Source organism: Heteronotia binoei, chromosome 21 (assembly GCF_032191835.1).
Source record: "Heteronotia binoei isolate CCM8104 ecotype False Entrance Well chromosome 21, APGP_CSIRO_Hbin_v1, whole genome shotgun sequence".
Lineage (NCBI taxonomy): Eukaryota > Metazoa > Chordata > Lepidosauria > Squamata > Gekkonidae > Heteronotia > Heteronotia binoei.
In genome coordinates this window covers 161824563-161846139 of record NC_083243.1, presented here as the reverse complement: position 1 = coordinate 161846139, position 21577 = coordinate 161824563, and the positions used below count along the sequence as shown (strand labels likewise).

At 39.5% G+C, this 21577-nt stretch overlaps 1 protein-coding gene across 1 annotated transcript in view; it reads left to right on the top strand.

The window, feature by feature from the left end:
* The first annotated feature begins 1425 nt into the window (after nt 1–1425).
* Nucleotides 1426–21577, top strand: part of LRRC56 (leucine rich repeat containing 56) — an 84996-nt gene continuing 64844 nt past the window's right edge. The window contains exons 1-2 of the mRNA XM_060262846.1: nt 1426–1516; nt 5833–5999. Coding sequence (XP_060118829.1) covers nt 5844–5999 — 156 coding nt within the window. The 5' untranslated portion in view covers nt 1426–1516; nt 5833–5843. The remainder of the gene's footprint in view (nt 1517–5832; nt 6000–21577) is intronic.

Below are 21577 nucleotides of genomic sequence, written 5' to 3'. Positions count from 1 at the left end.
TCCATTCTAATACTTAGGCTGAAGTTCCTTCTGTGTATTCTATATCCTAGGTTCTGCCTGATCTATGTAGGGTGCTTCATTTTCAAATGTGTCATATATCTAGCTTAGTTTGAATGTTATAGTGGAATTTTCTATTTTATCAGTGTGTCTTACAGATTTTCATCATCTTCTAAAGTAAAAATTGCAATGTAGGGTGGGAAATTTGGATTAGAGAAAGGAAGTTTACTCCTCCTCTCTGTCATCCCCTTGGTGTGTTCATCCTGAGTGGAGGAACACATGAGAAAGAGAATGTGCCCAAAAGTATACCTAATACGGGCAGTCTACCATTTCACTTGGTGGTAGGGTTGCCAAGTCCAATTCAAGAAATATCTGGGGACTTTGGGGGTGGAGCCAGGAGGCTGTGGGGGTGGAGCCAGGAGACATTGGGGGCGGAGCCAGGAACAAGGGTGTGACAAGCATAACTGAACTCCAAGGGAGTTCTGGCCATCACATTTAAAGGGACAGCACACTTTTTAAAATGTCTTCCTTCCATAGGAAATAATGAAGGATAGGGGCACCTTCTTTTGGGGCTCATAGAATTGGACCCCCTGGTCCAATCGTTTTGAAACTTGGGGGGTACTTTGGAGAAAGGCAGTAGATACTATACTGAAAATTTGGTGCCTCTACCTCAAAAAATAGCTCCCCCAGAGCCCCCAAAACCTCCAGATCAATTTCCCATTATACCCTATGAGAAACAATTCACAAATAGAGAATAATGAAGACGTTTCCCTCTCCTCCACACCCACACCCACACACCCCTTCTCGCAAATGTAGGGGATTGGCCTCTCTACTCACCAGCCAGCTTCTTCACAGACACAGGAAGTTGAAGCCTTTCACCACCTCCGGGGGTGCAAAGACACATGGTCCTTTGGGGCGGGGCAGGAAGCAGCCTGGGAAAGCTCCGGCTGCTGCGATGGAGCTGGGTGGGAAGGGGAGGGGCAAGGAGAAGCTGCTGCAATCCGAGGTAAGAAGGGAAGGGAAGGGAGTAGTAGTAGAAGCATTGGGGATCGGTGGGAACGGGAGAGGAGAAGCTGCTGGGATCGGGGCTGGGTGGGAAGGGCTGCCATTCCCCCCCCCCCCCCGCTTTCTGAATTTTTGGCCAGTGGGGGGAGGAGGCTCCAAAACTGGGGTCCCCTGCCCAGGTGGGGGATTTGGGAAGCCTACTTGGTGGAGTATTCCTACCACCTACACAAATAAAAAAAGGAAATTAACTAGGAGATGAAGTCATCTTCTTGTACCCTCACAATCCTCCCTTGAATCTTGAAAATGTGAAGAGGACTGGGGGAGGCATCTACCAGTAAGCAGCATTGTACTGTTTTTGGAGGTCACAATGCAAATGGCAACTGATTGCTTTTTCCTTCCCAGGGTTACAGCTTGCAGCCACAGGGTCAGCTGGATTTTTATCTCTTGTACTCTCTGTGTAGCTGAAGATTATCTGGTCATTTGGAGGGTATTTGTACTTATCACAGACAAACAGGTAAGAAGTACCTCTTGAAGAATATTGAAACACATTCGTAGTACAGTACCTCTCCATCTTAATTTTTCTCTTCATTTTTTAAAAGATCTGGTAAAACAAGGAAGAGATGTGCAGCATAATGCATAAATGTTCTTACCATTAATGTTCTTACTGTTAAGAGCTGATTGATGTAACAATAGTTTCCTGTTGACATCATAGTAAATCTCAGCTGCCTAAATTTTTCCCCCAGAAGAGGTTATCTTCAGGGCACTTTCAGAAAATTATACCTGAAATGGTATTCATGACTCCCTCAGGACTTTCAAAACAAAACTATTCATGCATTCATCTACACAGATTTCTTTATTAATTTAGTGATGAGGTAGTACCACTTGGGCTGTTGCTTGCAAGAATGAAAATGGATTGTTATGTACTCCTGGAATGCAGTAAAAATCCATAGATTAATTTAGGCTTGGTGCATGAAGAGGAGAGCACTGGGCTTTCAAAATGATGCTTTATGTCTATAGCATATAGAGAATTTTGATTTCTAGTATAAAGCTGCTATAAAACTTATAGTGAAATAAATGTGTTCATGAGACAGAATGGGAGTTATATTACTGAAGAGATAAATGCCATGCTTAAAACAGCTTAGGGTTCTTTTGGAATAAGAGAGTTTAGGACAATGTTACCTGTCTAAATTTGACTGTGTATTGGTCATCTATGGTGCTTGGAAAAATTGTAATAAACAACTTTGTAGATTCCAGTATGGTTCATTTTGCCTCTGTCACGACTCAGGGGGTTATTAACCAATTGCAGCCACGAACTCTGGGTTAAGGGTTCCCCTTGAGAAGGCCCAGAATTCCCTCCCAAGCCCTTTAGATCTCTAGTAGCTTAAGCCAAATAATAGGCGTGAGGACCAGGCAGAGTGAACAACAACAAAAAAGGTTTATTTTAGTGCAATATAAATTAACAAGGTGCATGAAACAGTAAAAGGGTGAAGGGAAAATAAACAAAAGTCCTAACATGTCTGAATTTATAGTCCCTAAACTACTAACCAGCACTCATCCCTTTCCTTAGGTGAGGGAGCTTTCCCCTGCTCAAGCTCTTTAGGTACAGCCTACCTCCAGCTCAGCCTTCCAGGGAAAGAACATCCACTTCCTGGGCTTGGTCTTTATATTCTCTTCCCAGGCCCCACCCCTCTCTGTGCCGGTTTCCCTCCAAACCCCTTGCTACCCAATCAGAGGGGATCTCTGGGAGATGTAGGCTTTTCCCAGTAACTCCTATACAGGCTTCCCTGGGGCCTGCAGGCCTCGTTAGGCCCAGGATCATGACAGCGTTCCACAGAGTGATTGTTGGTATATTAAACCTCATACAAATACAAAAGACATAGAAAATACCTTTGAACTAAACACACTCATATTTCTTTAGCCTTGAACTCGGTTTAAAAACAAAGACAAAAACAATGGTCTGCACCTTGTGAAATATCAAGACTTTCACCTGTAAGCTAAAATATTTTGATACTCCATACATTTTGTGACATTTAGGGTAATTTTTTTCAAATTTGTTTTTAGTAATCCCTTTATACGTCTTCTATCTTTCTCTTCATTCTACCACCCTCATTGCAGACAAATATAGACTTTCCTCTGGTTTAGTGGTGTAGTGGTTAAGTGCGTGAACTCTAATCTGGGAGAACTGGGTTTGATTTCCCATTCCTCCATTTGCAGTTGCTGCAATGGCCTTGGGTCAGTCATAACTCACAGAAGTTGTCCTTGAAAGGGCAGCTTCTGGGAGAGATCTCTCAGCCCCACCTACCTCACAGGGTGTCAGTTGTGGAGAGGGGAAGGTAAAGGAGATTGTGACCACTCTGACATTCAGAGTATAGGATGGGATAGAAATCCAGTGTTGTCGTCGTCCTCCTCCTCCTCACATAGTAATTTAAAGGGAAATCCTAATAGGTCCTTTACTCACCATATGATCCACTTTTCCCCAGCTCTGCCATTTTCATCACTAATGCTCATTCTATTCTAAAAGAGCAATCCTAAGCAGGTCTACTCTGAATTCTACCAGGGGTCAGTTTGTAGAAAAAGAGGTGCTGGAGCATATGCCACACCCCCTGACATCAAATCCTTGCTAGGAAATATGAGAACCACATCTGAGTGCACCAATGGCAATACCATTTACCAAGCTCCAAAAGCTGCAGCAGATTATGAAACCAACTTCCATTGGTAACTTCCATTTCATTGTATTTGAAGAAGTGTGCATACACATGGAAGCTTATACCTTGAAAGCTTATACCTGTTGGCTTTAAAAGTGCCATCAGACTCAAACTTGGTTCTGCTACTTCAGACCAACACAGCTACCCACTGAACCTATTAGATAGTTGAAACTGATTATATCTTTATATAGTTTATTTTTAAAATTTAGAACTGAATATGCCATCAAAATAGCTCTCTTTGGATCCAAAGTAATGCAAGCTCCAGCCCATTCGTGGAGTGAAACAGTCCTGTCCTTGGCAGTCAGAATTCGGCTTAGGAACAGGACTGGATGCACGGTCAGCCCTTCCACTAGGCCAATCAGGCAATTAGGCGCCCCTCCCCATGACTTTTATAAGGACCCTACACCTGGCCTTTGCCCAGCCCCCTGGCTCTGAGGAAGTACCATGCTGCCAAGAAGTGCCTTGCTGCGCGCTGCTTGCTTCCCTCCTCACCTTCCCTTCCATCCCGTCTTTCTGTCCTTCCTTGCTTTCTCTCCCACCCCCTTTCTCCCAGGCACAGTACTGCTTCCTTCCTTGCTTTCTCTTTCCCCTTCTCCTGAGCATGGTGCTTCCCTCCCATCCCCTCTTCTTTATGTCCTTCCTTGCTCCCCCCCCCTTTCTGCCGACAAGGTGCTGCTTCCCTCCCCACAACGCTAAAGGCCACCTTCTTTTCCTTTTGGTTCTTTAGATCCAGTTCAGTATGTCAGCTCATGCTGTCTGCAATGTTGCATTTGCCATGATATAGTATTAGTCTTTCAATCCAAATAAAAGGGATTTGTTCCCTCCATGGGCAGAATGGCAGATGTCACTCCTGTTGATATAACTACATAAACCTTTAGCCATAAATGGTCTAATCGAAACAACTTTTTTTTCTTTTGGGCTGACTATAGATGATCAGTCTGTTAAGATAGGGGGGGGGGGTCAAACTCATTTGTTATGAGGGCCGGATCTGACATAAATGAGACCTGGTCAGGCTGGGCCATGTGTTTCAGGGTCTGCAAGAACAGCAAGCAAGAGATGGTTGAATAGAGTTTTCCTTCCTACACTTTGGGTACTTTATGTAGCTCTGAGTCCAAACTGGGAAGTGCATGTTTATTCACAGAAGACTTGTGTTTTGTGCACATGGTATAAAGGAGGTGGGATTAGTTTTTAAACAGAATTGAATGTCTGCGCAAAAGGCGCTAAACTCAGTTGCTTTCATAATTTTCCTTCTGACGTGGCTCTTGAGACCAGAAGAGAGAAAAACACTTCTAAGCACTGGGGCACAGTCAAGGAAGGCAGGAGTAGCAATGGGGTTTTGTTCTTAATCCAAGTGTTCTGTTTTTGTTTAAAATTGACCTATTTTCTTTCAGTGGACTTCCATAAACACAGAAGGATACATGTAATTATTATTGTATATTATCTGTCCCCATTAGTTGCTTTCTTGTGTTACAAAATACCTCTCTGTACCTATTCTATTAGCAAGAAATTGTAAATCAGAGGTTGTTTCTTCCATCTGTGTAAAGCATAGAAGGGAAAATCCCTTGCATAAAGAGTACAGTACACTCCCTCAGAATGGAGGGGGTAAGAGGGCAGATGGAAAACATTGAAACCAGTGGAAATGAAAATAAAATTAATAACCTAAACATAAATGGATAGCTTTAGTAGACAGTTTAATGAAACCAAATCAAGTCTGTTTTTTTAAAAATAGATCAAGATGGGTTGCTGTGTGAATTTGTGGCAGTAGGAAAGTTCAGTAGCACTTCACAGACTAACAAATCCTGTGATAGGGTATGAGCTTTCATGAGTCACTGAAATGAGCAGTGACTCATGAGAGCTCATATCCTACCACTAATTTTGTTAGTCTTTAAAATGCTGCTAGAGTCTCTTTTCTACCCTTTTAAAGTACCTATTCATTAAAGTGATCCTATCAAATAATGAGATGCCAGAAGTAAAATATTGGTGGTAAGGATTTGAGTATTACATTATAATTTGATATTAGCATTTCTATTTGCTTCCAGTATCATTGCAGGATTGTTATAGATTGTGTGATGAAGTAAATGCTGAGATCAAATAACTAGGGGTTTTTTTCGTGTTTTATACTTAGGGCATTCTGAGATGGAACTAACCTGGAAACTAAATCGAGTTCCAAGACCGGGTTCTGCTACAGTTCGTGTGACAGACTTGGGTTTGCAAGGACGGTTGAATCCCAGTCCATTAGTTAGAGATGATGGAGACTTACTAGTGGATGAATATCTTTCTCCTAGTAAGCTGGTGAGTAAGTACCCTTTTGAATGCATCTGCAAAGAGAACAGTGGAATAAAAATATGCCTTGCTAATCAGCATTGCACTGTGACCTTTCTGACAGATTTGTAGTTGGATTACTGATACAACGTTGGAGCATCCCTGGCTACTTCCAGCATGAGTTCTCTATTTACCAAAGTTACCAAAGGAGGAGGGCATTTTTCAGACTGCAGCCACATTTCACATGTGTTGTGCTGGTTCTGATTATCACACTTATCAGTGGGATCCATTCAGACTTCGTCTCAGGAGATCCATATTGTGGGGGTTTTTTGCACATGCATTGAAGCGTTTGAGCATTTCAGCAGCCTCATTTACTTGCCTTCCTTATGTGAGTGTAGTTCCTTTTGCTCTTGTATAAAGCACAGTAGCTAAAGCACAAGAGATAATTTATTTCCACTATTGGCTTTAGAACTGAAGAGGGGGATAAGATTCTGGCTTAGAAAGCAGGCTGGAGATAGAGGAAGAGAGGAGACTAGAGCTGGGGGGTGGGGAGGAGACACTGTATCTCCCCAACTCCCAGGCAGATTTTTCCTGCCAAAACTTCAATTCCCTTCAAGGACTGAGTTGCCCTATAGTAGCATGTCTTTCTTCTTTGTTTGATAGCTTAAATTGTCTGCCTTGTCACAGATATTTGTTTAGGCTTTAAACTCAATACAGGAACTTTAGGGAAATATAGGAGCTGTTTTATAAACCCTTGTGAAATGATACTTGAGGCAGATTAACTTGCAAAAACAGAATAAATATTTTCTTAAACAGGCATGTAATATATACATATATAAAAAAAATCAAGGTTTAGAGATGTTCTAATATACCAATTTGAGTTCTTAAGACTGTTTTCCGGAGATAGCTTTTGCTTATAGTTTCTAGATTTCTCCCTTTGGAGTTCTAGGTCTTTCCTTTAGTTATTACAACTTTTCACTAACTTCGCTTATAGTTTCTAGATTTCTCCCTTTGGAGTTCTAGGTCTTCCCTTTAGTTATTACAACTTTTCACTAACTTCTGAAGTGTCTAAGTTTCTCCCCTTTATTGCAGATCAGGGTTCTCTTCCCAAGCCCATTAACTGGCAGGAAATTATTCTCCTTGTCCCTAAGACATCAGTTCTCTTGTTAGGACATCATGCTTTACAAACTATGATGCTATCCTATTTATTATCATCATTATTTCTTTTGGGCCAAAAACTGCTGTATCATTTGTAATGTGCCCTTCCAGCCTGATGATGCAGCTATTTGTTTTATTGTTCTGTTGTTTGATTTGCTAATTTTATTGTATTGTTTTAAATTTAAATGGTAGTTTTTGTTGTTGTTCAGTTCATGTTGTGATCCACCCTTATGGGAAAGGGTGGAATATAAGCCTTCTAAATAAAATAAATAAATAACCCTTTACTATTTGACTTGTATGGGAGTTCTCTCTAATTATCCAGACCTTCTGCCAAATCCTTCTCCAGTATTCGTTGTCTGTATAACGCATTTCTGTAGCTTTCCTGACTGAAAATGACCACTGGACACTTACTGTGAAGAGTCCTTGTCCTCTGAGGAGAGGACATCTTGCTGGGTGATTCCCACCATCCAATCAGGGAGGCAGGAACAATTTTTCAACTTCCGGGGTTTTGCCTGTGGAAGTCACCCTCTTTAGTTCTGGTAACTCTGAAAGCAGTAAGACTGTAAAGTAAATTCAAGAAAAGAGGACAAATGGACAAGAACAGAATGACAAGGAAAATAGGCTAACAGTACTCATAAGACAAAAAGTATACCTGCTGAATAACTAGGTTGACAATGACTTTGGGAGGGACAAAGATGTCCTCTTTTCCTCAGAGGATAAGGACCCTTCATGGTAAGTGTCCAATGGTCGTTCTCCCTCTGAGGCAGAGGACATCTTGCTGGGACCTCCTAGAGCAGTGTCCTCATTTAATAAGTGGGTCATCATCCTCTTCCTTCAGAAGCCGAACCCTGATCCAGATGTAAGGCAAAGGTCAAAAGGCCACTGACTGACCCTTTCCCCTCCAATTCAACTGTTTTTATTTAACAGCTAATGCTGGCCAAACCCCAAAATTCTGCACTCAAGGAAGGATTAACTCATGAACTCCCTGACTCTGATACAAGCAGCATTTAAAAAAAAAAAAAAACCCCTGTTTTTCTATGCAATCCATCATACATACGCATGCATGCACACTCCACTGGCAAGGCAGAGCAAAGAGGAATACAAGCACATTCAATCACTTAAACGTTTTGTCATTGAGATGTAATTTAAAAGAAAAACCACACCAGCCTTCCCTTTCTGGATGGATTTTGGTGGGCTAGTGGGTTGTGCCAGAAGCTGCCAATATAAAAAACTTAGTTCAGATTACAGAACAGAAGCTTTGTTGTGAATACATTTCACTTTGGGGGAAAAGTGCAGAAGAAACCAGTTTTATTAGGAACAGGAAAAAAAATGGGGAAGATCCCAGAGAGTGCTGGGATGTTTATGAAGTTGTCTGAACACAAGAAAAAAAACATGGTAACATCAGGTAATACAAGTGGATTTTTAAGGCAATATGAAAGATGAAGATGGGAAAGTATATCACATACTCAAACACCTGAGAAGAAACTCAAGGCAAAGCCAAAAGATGTAATTTGAAAGCTTCACATAACATTTCCTTTTTCTGCAAGTATAATATGAGAACTTAATATAAAGTTCCTATATTTATACTAACTGCAAAAAGGAACTTTACATTAAATGTTTGCCTTTGGTTTCTTAGTTTAATTTGTAATGTAAGAAATGTATTGAACAGAAGACTTGTTCTTATTTTAATATCAGAAGAATTTTTTTACAATAATTAACTTTCCTGAAAAGACAGATATCTTAAAAATGTCTTTTAGAATTTGAGTCAGGCATTTGACATATAAACAAGTGTATTTTGTCATGCTAGTGGAGTTTCTTGTCTGAAATTGTGTACTCTGAATGTAAATGGGCGTTTTCCCACTGAGCTTACCTCGGAGCGACGTCCCTCTTCACCACGCAGCGTCTGCGCGGATTTCCCACCAACTGCTCCGAGGAACCAGGAAGTTCCCGACCTTTTGAGTCACAAATGTAAACCACCCCAAACCAGTTTACATTTGCGACGCAAAAGCCACGGGACTTTGACGCTATTCCGGGTTCTGCGGAGCAGTTGGTGCGAAATCCGCGCAGACGCTGCGCGGTGAAGAGGGATGTCGCTCCAGGGTAAGCCCTGTGCAAAAACGCCCAGTGTCTCAAAAGCTTTCTTTTATATGTGTTATCTGATACTTTGTATGTAGTAATACCACAAATTGAATCCGAGGCCACCCCCTAAGTAAAAGCACCTCCTTCATCCATCCTTTCTCACATGAGAGTCTGTTAGAAAAATGAATGTTCAGCAAAAGTGCATGAATTCTCATATTTCTGTTAATATTTGAATAATGTTTTTGTAAAATGTGTTTTAGTCTATTGAAAGAAAAACCCCCCAGAATTCTCTTGTGATAATGCATATTTGTGTTGTAGCATGCATTATTTATTTGGTTACTAATTAACGGCTGATAAAAACCTGAGGGGCACCAGAATTAGCTCTTCTGCTGGCATGGGATAGCTAGACAACAGGCTGCATTGATAACAGAGTATGGTGGTTCTATCTCTGTGTGGAAATGAAAAATACTCTTATTTTTGTTTTCAATAGTTCGTTTTATGATTTCAGCACAATGGCTTCTTCCCTAAGATTGTATATCAGAGAAGGATGGATGACAGTTCTAGATTAAAGTGGAATTTTAGTGAGAGCTGTGATAGAAATAGTGTGATAGAAGTTGGCATCTTTATTAAAGCAGTAATCACTTGTATAGTAAGTTTATTGTTAGTGCAGGGCACAAGACCATGGGGATATCTCCTCCCTAAGCAGCCTTCTCTAAATATTAAAAAGAATAGCAACCCCCCCCCCCACCACACTTAATATAATCTAGTAGGAAGTTTTATGAGATAGAATCTGTGAATACTTTGCTCACAGTATACAAAACTGCTTGTACATACAGTTATAGGGAAAGGGTTTATCTAGAACCATATCCTTTACATGCTACTTTTTTATGTATAGGGAGTGTTTTATATGAGAGATTAGTCAAACATTTAATCCTCTATCTGCAGTGCAGTCCAGTACGTTACAGCCCAACGCAGATAACAATATACGGCTTCTCCTTTGTTTTTACTCTGATTCAAACTCTTCAAGCTTCCTTGAGGAATGCTCTCAGACAGCTGCATTCTTTTCTGTTTGGCTTGAAAACTCACTTTTGAGTGGGCTTGGTTGCAACTGACACTTCCTGCTTAAAAGAAGAGGTATAGCATTGTGATGAAAACAATAACTATGTTTGCAACATATTTTAATAAAGAATCTAACATATCCATTATTTGCTCTCTTGTTCAAGTTGAAGTGACTGCTTCTATACATTACTTTCTTTTGCTTTCTCGAGTTTAAAAAATAGTACCACTGTTAATTGATTAGAAACAAATTTTCATTATGCCTTTTCTGTTCTTATATCTAGTTAAGGAATCAGCAGCAGGATTTTTTTTTCTCAAGTCAGCACAATTACATCATTTTTCTTAATAGTTCTAAGACCTGGGAGCATTTCTTGTTATGTTTTCATTTAATTCTTATTTTATTCTGCTTCATAAGACTTTGGTAAGTTGCTTGCGGTATACTCATTTTCTATATTTCTTTCCTGGGCATGAGTTGATTTACACACTATAAACAAGCAGTTTAGATATACAGATCATAGTCTGGATGGCCAAGACTGGCTGATCTTTGCAGAACTTGAAAGCTAAGCAGGGTTGACCCTGGTTAGTACTTGGATGGGACACCACCTAGAAAGTCCCTGGTTGTTACAAGAAGGCAGGCAATGGAAAACCATCTCTGCTCGTCTCTTGCTTTGAAAACCCTATAGGGTCACCATAAATTGGTTGCGACTTGATGGCAACCCCATCATCAGTGGGGTTTTCTTATGGGCAATGTCAGGTGGCCATGGTGGAGAGTGGAACAGAAAATGCTTTCCACTTCTTGTTCCCATGTTCCTCCATTATGTCTTCACTAGAATTGTCGAGTGTTCTTTATGTCAGGTTTCTGATACAGGGATCTCCTTGCAGATGAACAATGTAAAAGTTCTGTTGGAGACATACACATCCTATTCCCCCTTCATTTCCAGCACACCCAGTGCTATAGCTGGTGTGTGTGAAATCTTGAAACAAGGAGATCATAGGGAAAGTCTAAGTATATTTTTCTTAGAAGAGAATTGCTAAAAATAGCCACAAATAATGTAATTTTTAAGGTGTAAGCATTTTGCCAAGTGCCTCCAAGACTAAGTAGGTAACTGTTTTTCTTATTCTCAGTAGCTGAAATTGCCCCTATTCAGCAGTGTGTGACATTTCTATTTTACAAATTAGCTATGCTGCTTATTTGAAGAATGATCATAGAGTTTTGACATTATCAGTTGTCTATGTAAGAGTGATTTAGTGCAGTCAGAAACCATTCTTGATTATTTATTGGTTTTACTACACTGACAGCTCTGGCACAAATTAATTAAATGCATTTGTCTGGGACTGTTTCCCATGTTACAGTTTTAAAAAGTACACATTACAGACCTGTGTTTCATACCCCCTGAAAGGGAAATACATACATGTTGTTAATGTTTTCACACTTGCTGTGAGGAGTTGCAGTTAGCCCTGGCTTCAACTGTCATGAATCAGGATACACATAAGGTAAAAAATAGTGGGCTGGATCCTAGCCTTGTCCCACCACTTCACTGGGCAAAATGTTTACTAGAAAAATATGTAGAAAATACAATCACACACACACAAGCAATACGATACACACAATTAAGAAATTAGGAATAGAGTGGTGAGGAATAGCGATTTTCAGGGGTTGTTGATGAGGGCAATATTTACCTGTTTTAGATATGCAGAAGTCTATATAGAGGGGAAAATGGAGATGAGGACGTTCATGACCAGCGTGACACACCCAAGGGACCCAATTACAGAGAGTAAAGGGGAGTACAGACTGTATATGGCACCTTATAGAATGCACACTGTAGTGGGGCATGCTCTCAGTTTATATAGGGTTTGGAGGGGTGGAGACCTTTTCAGGGCAATGATGACTCTTAATGGTCATTGATGTGTCTTTCTTGGGTGCCTGAATAGATTCTCAGTTCAAGACAAAAGGGGGGTTGTCATAAATCAGGTGTGACTTTATGGCACTTTCCACCACCAACTCAGTTTAGAATGGCACTGTTAATGTGTCATAACAGAAATGTGCAACACACCACTGGGTGTATTTGGTAATTGGGGGGGATTAGTTTAACTATGTTAACATTTGGTTAAGGTATGCATGTTATAGTTAAAAACTAAGTGAAGTCAAATGAAAAATGAATCCAGTCTCTTGTATGTATTTGCAGCTATAACATTTACTAACATACTAATGTTTAATTTTAAAAAGCTTCTGCTAAGAATCTGTCAAACTCACAGAGCTGTCAAACATATACCCGCAGGACGAATCCAGACCCTCAGGGCTCAGATCCATCCCACAAGCTCCTTCCTTTTCCAGGGCTGCTTCTGCAACCACACCATAGCTTGCTTTTTCCTAGCTCCCTCAGTGGCTCTTTGCTTCCTATTTCCTGCCTCTTGCCTCCCTCCCCCCTCTCTCACATACCGTACATACAGCTCCCTCAGTAGCTGCTTCCCACTTCCTGTGGTGCAGATACAAAGACAAGCTCCCCCTCCCCCCCATAGCTTCTGCTTCCTTCTCTGGGGCTGCTCCTCCTCTTCTGGAAAGGAAGGGATGGGGAGGAGAGAGAAAACAAAGTCCCATGGCAGTTTTAGGACCATCAATGTTTTATTCCAGGTATAAATTTTTGTGTGCAAGCACACTTCTTCTTCAGAGGGAGGGTGGATGGATGTATTCTTTTGACAATTTACATTGAGGAAATTATTTTGGCTTATTGTGATTTTTTTTTAAAAAAATTGGATTTCTCTGTTCTGATCTGGATTTTATTGTAATTCAAAAAGATTCTGATTAGGAGTTAGAACACTTGGGTTGGTCCTTATATCTTGGAAAGTGGAGTTATTTCAGATGCCAAATGATAATAGCACACATTGGTAATGAGACAGGAAAACTAGGTCTCAGTTCAGTCATTGTCTTGAGCTTCATTATCAATTGCAATTCAACAGTCTGTCTAATCTTCCTTTGACATTCCTTTGCAAGGACACTGCTAGTCTTAGATCAGCAGCTGAATGTTGTGATTTCTAAAGTCAGATATGTTCATTTATTCTTTGCATCCTTCTAGACTGAATCCTCCAGGACATAATTGTGACCTAGGTTTCCTTTCTTATTGCCAATGCTGGTACGTCCATGACTACTACCCCTCTGCATATCACACCTAATCCAATCCAGCCTGCTATTGTCATCCACCTGCTATTGCCATTCGGCATCCAAAATCATCTTTATAAAATCTATATTTCTGATACCTCATGCTATAGTTTATTGCAGTCATGGCCCAACAAAGTGACATCTGATCCAGCTCTCATAAAAATGAGTTTGACACCTCTGCTCTAAAGAGTCAATAATATAAATGAAAGCTGGCAATGCTTTTGCGGTCCCATCATGTATATTGCTTGATCTTAAAAATTTGGTGCAACATAATATGTTTCAGCTGTGTACATGGAAAATCTAATCCAGTATTCTTAATCCATTACTGGCACCTACCATGTATGCGACATTATCATCAAGTACTCCCCAAGTGACATGAGACATTAGAGCAGTGCAACAGAAAGCAACTTATTTGCTTATTTGTATGCTAGACATTTTCTATCTAAATTGGCAATATGGGTATCTGAGAATAATTTGATAGTACCACATCAAATAGGATTCAGACATGATCACTCCACTCTTGACCACTGTCTATTACTGCAGCATCTTATTAGTAAATATACAACTCATCCTTTCAAAAAATTGTATGCGACTTTTGTGGATCTTAAAGCCGCATTTGATTTTATCTCAAGGAACCACCTATGGACGAAATTGAGTAATATGAATATTGACCATAGGTTGCTTGAATGTATAAAAGGTCTTTATTCCGATACAAGTATGAAGATTCGACTTGGCTCTCGTGGTCAATTGTCCAACCCAGTTAAAACAACAAAAGGAGTCCGACAGGGGTGCATTTTGGCCCCACTTCTTTTTAATTTATACCTGAACGATATAGTAGACTATCTAGCAGGTCCACAGTTTTTCCCAGTTAAAGTAGAAGGAAAATTTATTTCTACCCTACTTTATGCAGATGACACCTTGCTAATTTCTCATACCCAAATTGGCTTTAGAAGATTATTGAGACATTTTAGCCAATATTGCAGAGACAGTCTATTACATGTAAACTATGATAAAACCAAGATTATGGTCTTTGCTAAAAGATCCCATTACTATAAGTGGAAAATGGATGAGAAACCACTAGAACAGGTTCTCTTTTTTAAAATATTTAGGTGTGCTGTTCCATCATTCAGCCTCTTGAACTTCTCATATTGACTATGCTAAGCGTAATCTCGAAAAAGCTGCTGTGGGGCTATTGCAATTTTATAGAAGAGGTGGATGCTTGATACGTCCAGCTGTAGAAATCTACAAAATGCAGTCAATACCCCAGCTTCTGTATGGAGCGCCAGTATGGGCTTCTGGAAATCTTCATACTTTAGAAATTTCCCAAAATAAATTTACACGCAGGGTTCTTGCTGTCCCACCTTCAACACCTTCTGTAATGACTAGAATAGAATTATCTTTATCTCAGATAACAATCTTCGTTCATAAAATAACTATCAGCTTTTGAATTGGTTGAAGATTATTTTTCATATGGCTTCCGAATTACTTACGTTGGCATATGGGGAAATGAAGGATAGGTCTTGGCGCAGTTTTGTTTTGAGAATAGTGGCCAAGCTTGGCTTCTCGGTTGATTATCTGAGATCCCTTGGTTTTTACAATGTCAAATCTATTGTTAAACAAAGATTGTTGGATCAGTGTATTCAAGCTGACATGGAACTATTAGGCAAATTGAGAATTTCTGTGATTTATGGACAGTTATCACCTCTGGTATCTTCTCCATATTTTGTTAATCTAATTAATTTTAAGTATCAAAAAGCTTTTACTAGGGGTCGTTTTGATATTTTACCATTATTGACCAATGAAGGTCGTTTTAAGTGGCTACCTTATGAGAAAAGAGTTTGCCCCTGTGATCAAATGGCTATTGAAGACCGGTCTCATGTCATATTTTATTGTGTAAAACATGAGGCAGAACGAAATAGGTTTTTGTATACCATTTTATCTCACCTTCTTGGAAGATCGGACCAAGAAAAATTAGTTTTCCTATTGTCAGATAGAGATAAATATATTAGTTTCCAAGTGGCAAACTTTATGGCTACCATTATAGATAAAAAAATGAGTAAAGAAATATATTAAATATTCTCCTTTTTACTACTGTGAATTGTTTTCTTAGGATGTCATTGAATAAATTTTATTGATAATTCGCCTAAATTTTATCATGATTTATATAATTCTATTGTTGTATTGAATGTTTTATTTTATTTTTTTTGCTGGTTGTCGGTTGCTTTGGCATTTTGTTGCTAATGTAATAGATTGATTGATTGAACTTATATGCTTAAGTTAATTTATAAAGGTACTTGTCCTGACCTGGATGGCCAAGACTAGCCTGAGCTTGTCAGGTCTTAGAAGTTAAGCAAGGTTAGTCCAGGTTAGTATTTGGATGATAGACTATCAAGGAATTCCAAGGTTGCAGTGCAGAGGAAGGCATTGGCAAACTACCTCTGTTAGTCTCTTGCTTTGAAAATCTTACCATGAGTCATCTGCATGTTGACTCTTACCATGCATCTTACCATGAGTCATCTGCAATCTGATGGCACTTGATAAGAACATAAGAGAAGCCATGTTGGATCAGGCCAATGGCCCATCCAGTCCAACACTCTGTGTCACACAGTAGCCAAAAATTTTATATATACATATATATACACACTGTGGCTAATAGCCACTGATGGACCTCTGCTCCATATTTTTATCTACCTCCTCTTGAAGATGGCTATGCTTGTAGCTGCCACCACTTCCTGTGGCAGTGAATTCCACATGTTAATCAGCTTTTGGGTGAAGAAGTACCTCCTTTTATCCATTCTAACCCGACTGCTCAGCAATTTCATTGAATGTCCACGAGTTCTTGTATTGTGAGAAAGGGAGAAAAGTACTTCTTTCTCTATCTTCTCCATCCCATGCATAACCTTGTAAACCTCTATCATGTCACCCCGCAGTCGACGTTTCTCCAAGCTAAAGAGCCCCAAGCGTTTTAACCTTTCTTCTTACGGAAAGTGTTCCATACCTTTAATCATTCTAGTTGCCCTTTTCTGGACTTTTTCCAATGTTATAATATCCTTTTTGAGGTGCGGTGACCAGAATTGCACACAGTATTCCAAATGAGACTGCACCATCGATTTATACAAGGGCATTATGATACTGGCTGATTTGTTTTCAATTCCCTTCCTAATAATTCCCAGCATGGCGTTGGCCTTTTTATTGCAATCGTACACTGTCTTGACATTTTCAGCGAGTTATCTACCACGACCCCAAGATCTCTTGGTCAGTCTCTGCCAGTTCACACCCTATCAACTTGTATTTGTTGCTAGGATTCTTGGCCCCAGTGTGCATTACTTTGCACTTGGCCAGATTGAACCTTATCTGCCACGTTGACATCCACTCACCCAGCCTCAACAGATCCCTTTGGAGTGCCTCACAATCCTCTCTGGTTCTCACCACCCTGAACAATTTAGTGTCATCTGCAAACTTGGCCACTTCACTGCTTACTCTCAACTCCAAATCATTTATGAACAAGTTAAAGAGCATGGGACCCAGTACCGAGCCCTGCGGCACTCCACTGCTTACCGTCCTCCACTGCGAAGACTGCCCATTTATACTCACTCTCTGCTTCCTATTAATTAGCCGGTTTTGGTCCACAAGAGGACCTGTCCTCTTACTCTATGACTTTCGAGCTTACTAAGGAGCCTTTGATGAGGAACTTTATCAAAAGCTTTCTGGAAGTCAAGGTAAACAATATCTGCTGGGTCTCCTTTGTCCACATGTTTGTTCACCCCCTCAAAGAACTGTAACAGGTTAGTGAGGCAAGATCTTCCCTTACAGAACCCATGCTGAGTCTTCCTCAATAATTCGTGTTAAGCAATGTGCCTACTCATTCTGTCCTTGATAATGGTTTCTACCGACTTTCCTGGTATTGAAGTTAGACTGACTGGCCTGTAGTTTTCCGGATCTCCTCTGGAACGCTTTTTAAAGATGGGGGTGACATTGATGCACACACACATATAAGCACCTGTATTTCTTTAAATAAAATCTCAGCCTTGTTTTGGCAACAATCAGGTTTTGTTACCAATAGCCTAATAAAGCTTGCTTGTGAACCATCCAGGCAAATTCTGGGTATAAGCTTTTGTGTTCATGCACAATTCTTCAGATACCAAAATTGTGTGTGCACACAAAAGCTTATACCCAGAATTAAGCTCTGTTGGTCTTAAAGATGCTACTGGACTCAAACTTTGTTCTGTTGCTTCAGACCAACATACCTACCCACCAGAATCTATCCAGGTTAAGATTCCTAAATCATACATTCTAGTTCCCCTAATTGGCAAGTGTCATTTTTCAGGGTAGCCAGACTGTGTAAGTGGAAGAAGTGTCATCTTAACATTAAGCTTAAATTCTGCCAAACTGGTCATATCTCTGGATGAGTGTCCCAAACCCAAGTTGGAGAGTCCACATGTGCCTAAGGATATACATAAAGGAGAGTACACATGGTAACAACCTATTTTCTTCCTAATGTGGACCCTCTTCCATTGTATCGTCATAACAACAATCCTGTTTATAGGTTACCTGAAGGAGAATGACTGGCCCAAGTTCGCTCAATGAGCTTCTGTAGCAAAGTAGAGATCTGAACCTGGGTTTTTCAAATCCTAGTCTGATACTCAGACCACTATAACAGAACAACTCTCTAGAGGTTTGTGGACTGTGGCATTTGAATCTCTTGTAAGGCATAGGAAAATGAAAACATTCCAGTTTGCTCAAGAGTTTACATTGTGCCAAACATCATGCCCTTAGAGAGAACAGTTCCCTGTGGGAACATGCTTGCTCAATGACATTATTTGAGGGAACTCTACTCCAAAATCCTTCTCTTTGAATTTTAAAATATATAGCAGAATTTATACCTGCAGTATAGAACCTTTTCATTGGAGCTCAACTATACCACTGTTTTTTGAATATAAATACAGTTTTCCTCTTCTAAGAGTTTTAATTGGTTTATTGTAACAACATCCTCATCTTTTGTCTTTAGAAGTATTCATCTTCCTATTCACATTCCAAAAACAGAGAAAGAGAAGTAAATCCCTTCTGTAATGTATCCAATGGTGCTGACAAGTTCCTTGATTTCATAATCAAAGTAATTTTTAGGGACAGGAAAGTTCTAGCTTTTAAGCCTAGAAATGAAAAATTGAGGCACACTGTGAATTTGCTTCTCACAGAAAATGGTTGAGGATTTATTATGAAGCTTGTAAATGTATTCTGTAGAATAAGATGCTCTCCCTCCCTTTTAACAATAAATTTATTGGAACCCTCTGGAACCCACAGATATTGCTACATTGAATGGTGAAGATTCAGAATCGTTTAATAGGCTTTCTGACTGTTCTAAAGCAGTCCAGGGTCAGTGCAATATAGTCTTAGTCAAAAATATGTCTTCTTTCATACTGAATATGATCCATATGTTATTTCTGCTTATTTGGATTTCCTTGCTGTGGCAAAACAACTGAAACAGATGCTGAATCCATTATCATAAAGGAATCTTTAGGAGGCATAGGGTTTAATCTTTGGCATCTCATTACAATTTGGATTAGCAAAGAATCCTGGAAAAAAGGTTGCAGCGCTTCAGTATTCTCCAGTTGTAGGAAAGGTCCATTTAATTTATGGCAGTTTAGAGTAGCCCAGGGGGCTATGTTATTTTTTCAGCTTCTTGTTAGGAAGCTATAATACCTACAGTTTCTGATTCTTGGTTTGGGTACTTTAAATAAAAAGACAGCTATGATATCTTAGATCACAGCCTATTTGATTTTATGAACAGTGGAAAATAGTTCTAATCCACTCAGGTCTAATCCACTGAAATGTCATGATAAAACACCATTTATTTGATTAACCTCTGGTTTAATGTGATGTCTGCAGAGTGCTCAACAAATTGTGGTTGCTGGGATTCTACACTATAATTTGTTTGATTTGTTATGGTGTCTTAGTACATAATTTGGAGTTGGGCAACACTCTTAATCAAGGTAGATACTTGAACAAAACCCAGGAAGTTTGGTTTTAAACCCAAAAGGATTTTGAGAGACCCTAAGGGTAGATTTTTGTGGAAGGTACACTTGGAGCATCCTAAATAGTTACCCTTGCATCACTATATTTCTCAAATAATGGCCAATTAGATTTTGCTCACAAGATTTTAAGGAAATTGGGAAGATTTTCCTCATCTATAAAAATAATAGGGACATGAATGTTAATTTGCAAGGAATACTTCATAATTGTCATGGTAATGGGTTTAATAAAAAACTGAAGGGGGGATATACTCCCACACTATGTAAGGCTTACGGTCGTCTCAACTAGATAACTGAGTTTATGTGAACTAAGGGCAGAATTACTGTAAGATTGTCAAGTAACACTCAGGTAGATTTCTGTTCTAGGAATATAGATGAAGCTTTATTACTGATTTGTTACCAGCATTCTTTCCCACTCCAGGGTATTGCCAGGAATAACTACCACTATGCAAGCAGTTTTAAAATAGCCCTGAAATCCCTCCCCCCCTTCACTACCCAAACATTCTAGCCTAAGCAATAATAATAATAATGATAATAATAATAATAATAATAATAATAATAATAATAATAATAATAATAATAATAAGATATTGGATTTCTATCCCGCCCTCCACTCTGAAGAGTCTCAGAGCGGCTCACAATCTCCTTTACCTTCCTCCCCCACAACAAACACCCTGTGAGGTGGGTGGGGCTGGAGAGGGCTCTCACAGCAACTTCCCTTTCAAGGACAACCTCTGCCAGAGCTATGGTTGACCCAAGGCCATTCCAGTAGGTGCAAGTGGAGGAGTGGGGAATCAAACCCAGTTCTCCCAGATAAGAGTCCGCACACTTAACCACTACACCAAACTGGCTCTCCATTACTAGTCATTACTCTCTAGCCTAACCAAAATAATACATAGTTCTTAAGAGGTAAGGTGTTATCAGAAGACCGTGACCAGATGGAACATGTAGGAGGGGTTAACACTTGTGTTTCCAAGTGCTGGGCAATTCACACAGGAATGCATTTCATTTTACTCCAGTTACACTAACTCACTTAATGAAAATAGACAGTAAAAATTGTTGGAGAGGTAGCAGTGAACTAGGGACGTTTATTCATATGTGGTGATCTTGTCCAGTTATAGTATTTTTTTTAAATCAATAATTGCAGAGATTGCTAAAATAACCTGGGAACAGATAAAACCTACTATTGAACTAGTGCTCCACAATTTATTTATCAATGAAACATCCAATGTAGACAAAAAACTTATCAACTTTCTTTTAGTAGCAGCTAGGATGTCTATAGCTCAGTGTTGGAAGAATGCTAAAGGGATTTCCTTTGATAGGTAGTGCACTAAATTAAGGAATATAGCGACACTTGAAAAAAAATTAACAAACGAGATTAATTCAGAGAAGAAGAAAAAAGACAATTTTAAGATAATTTGGAATAGTTTTGTTTTTCTGGTTGGAACATCACCATAATATGATGGTATCTTATATTGAATAAGAGGTTATCAGGACTCCCTCCCTCCATTTTTTTTAAGTTTTCATAGGTCTTCTAAAGAAATCGATATTAATCAGGCAAGCATATCCCTTACTAAATTTTGTATACAGTTGGATAAATTGATTTTGAATGGTTCTCATGTTGGTGACATCTCTGGGGAATAGCATCTCATCATCTGAGTCCCTTCCCAGATTCATCTGGTCACACAATCTTAAAGAGAGAGCTCAGTGATTAGTTACCAAGCAAGTATTAAAGAACCTGTGTTCCTCACTTATAACCTCCTTAAATCCAACAGAAATAATATCCTTATTTGGCACTCTAGTTTCAAACTGTATTTCATTTCTCAATCCTGTTCCTATGTTGATCCTCAAATATCCCAAATATAATCCTTGGTACAACTAATAGTGTTTACATCTGAAGTCTACTCTTCACTCTATTTATCACTGCTTTCAGAGCCAAATAAAACCTTTTCTGAAAGAATATTGTATTATTAGACAACAGTTATCTCATCTAGTCAAGGCCAAGAAGCTCCAATATGCTAGGGCCCAGTCGGAATTGTTGATTAAGGCAGTTAGGTCAAATGACAATGAGAAATTTTGGGCTGTAATCTCTGGCATCTCATGGGCAAAATCAATTTCATAACCATCAA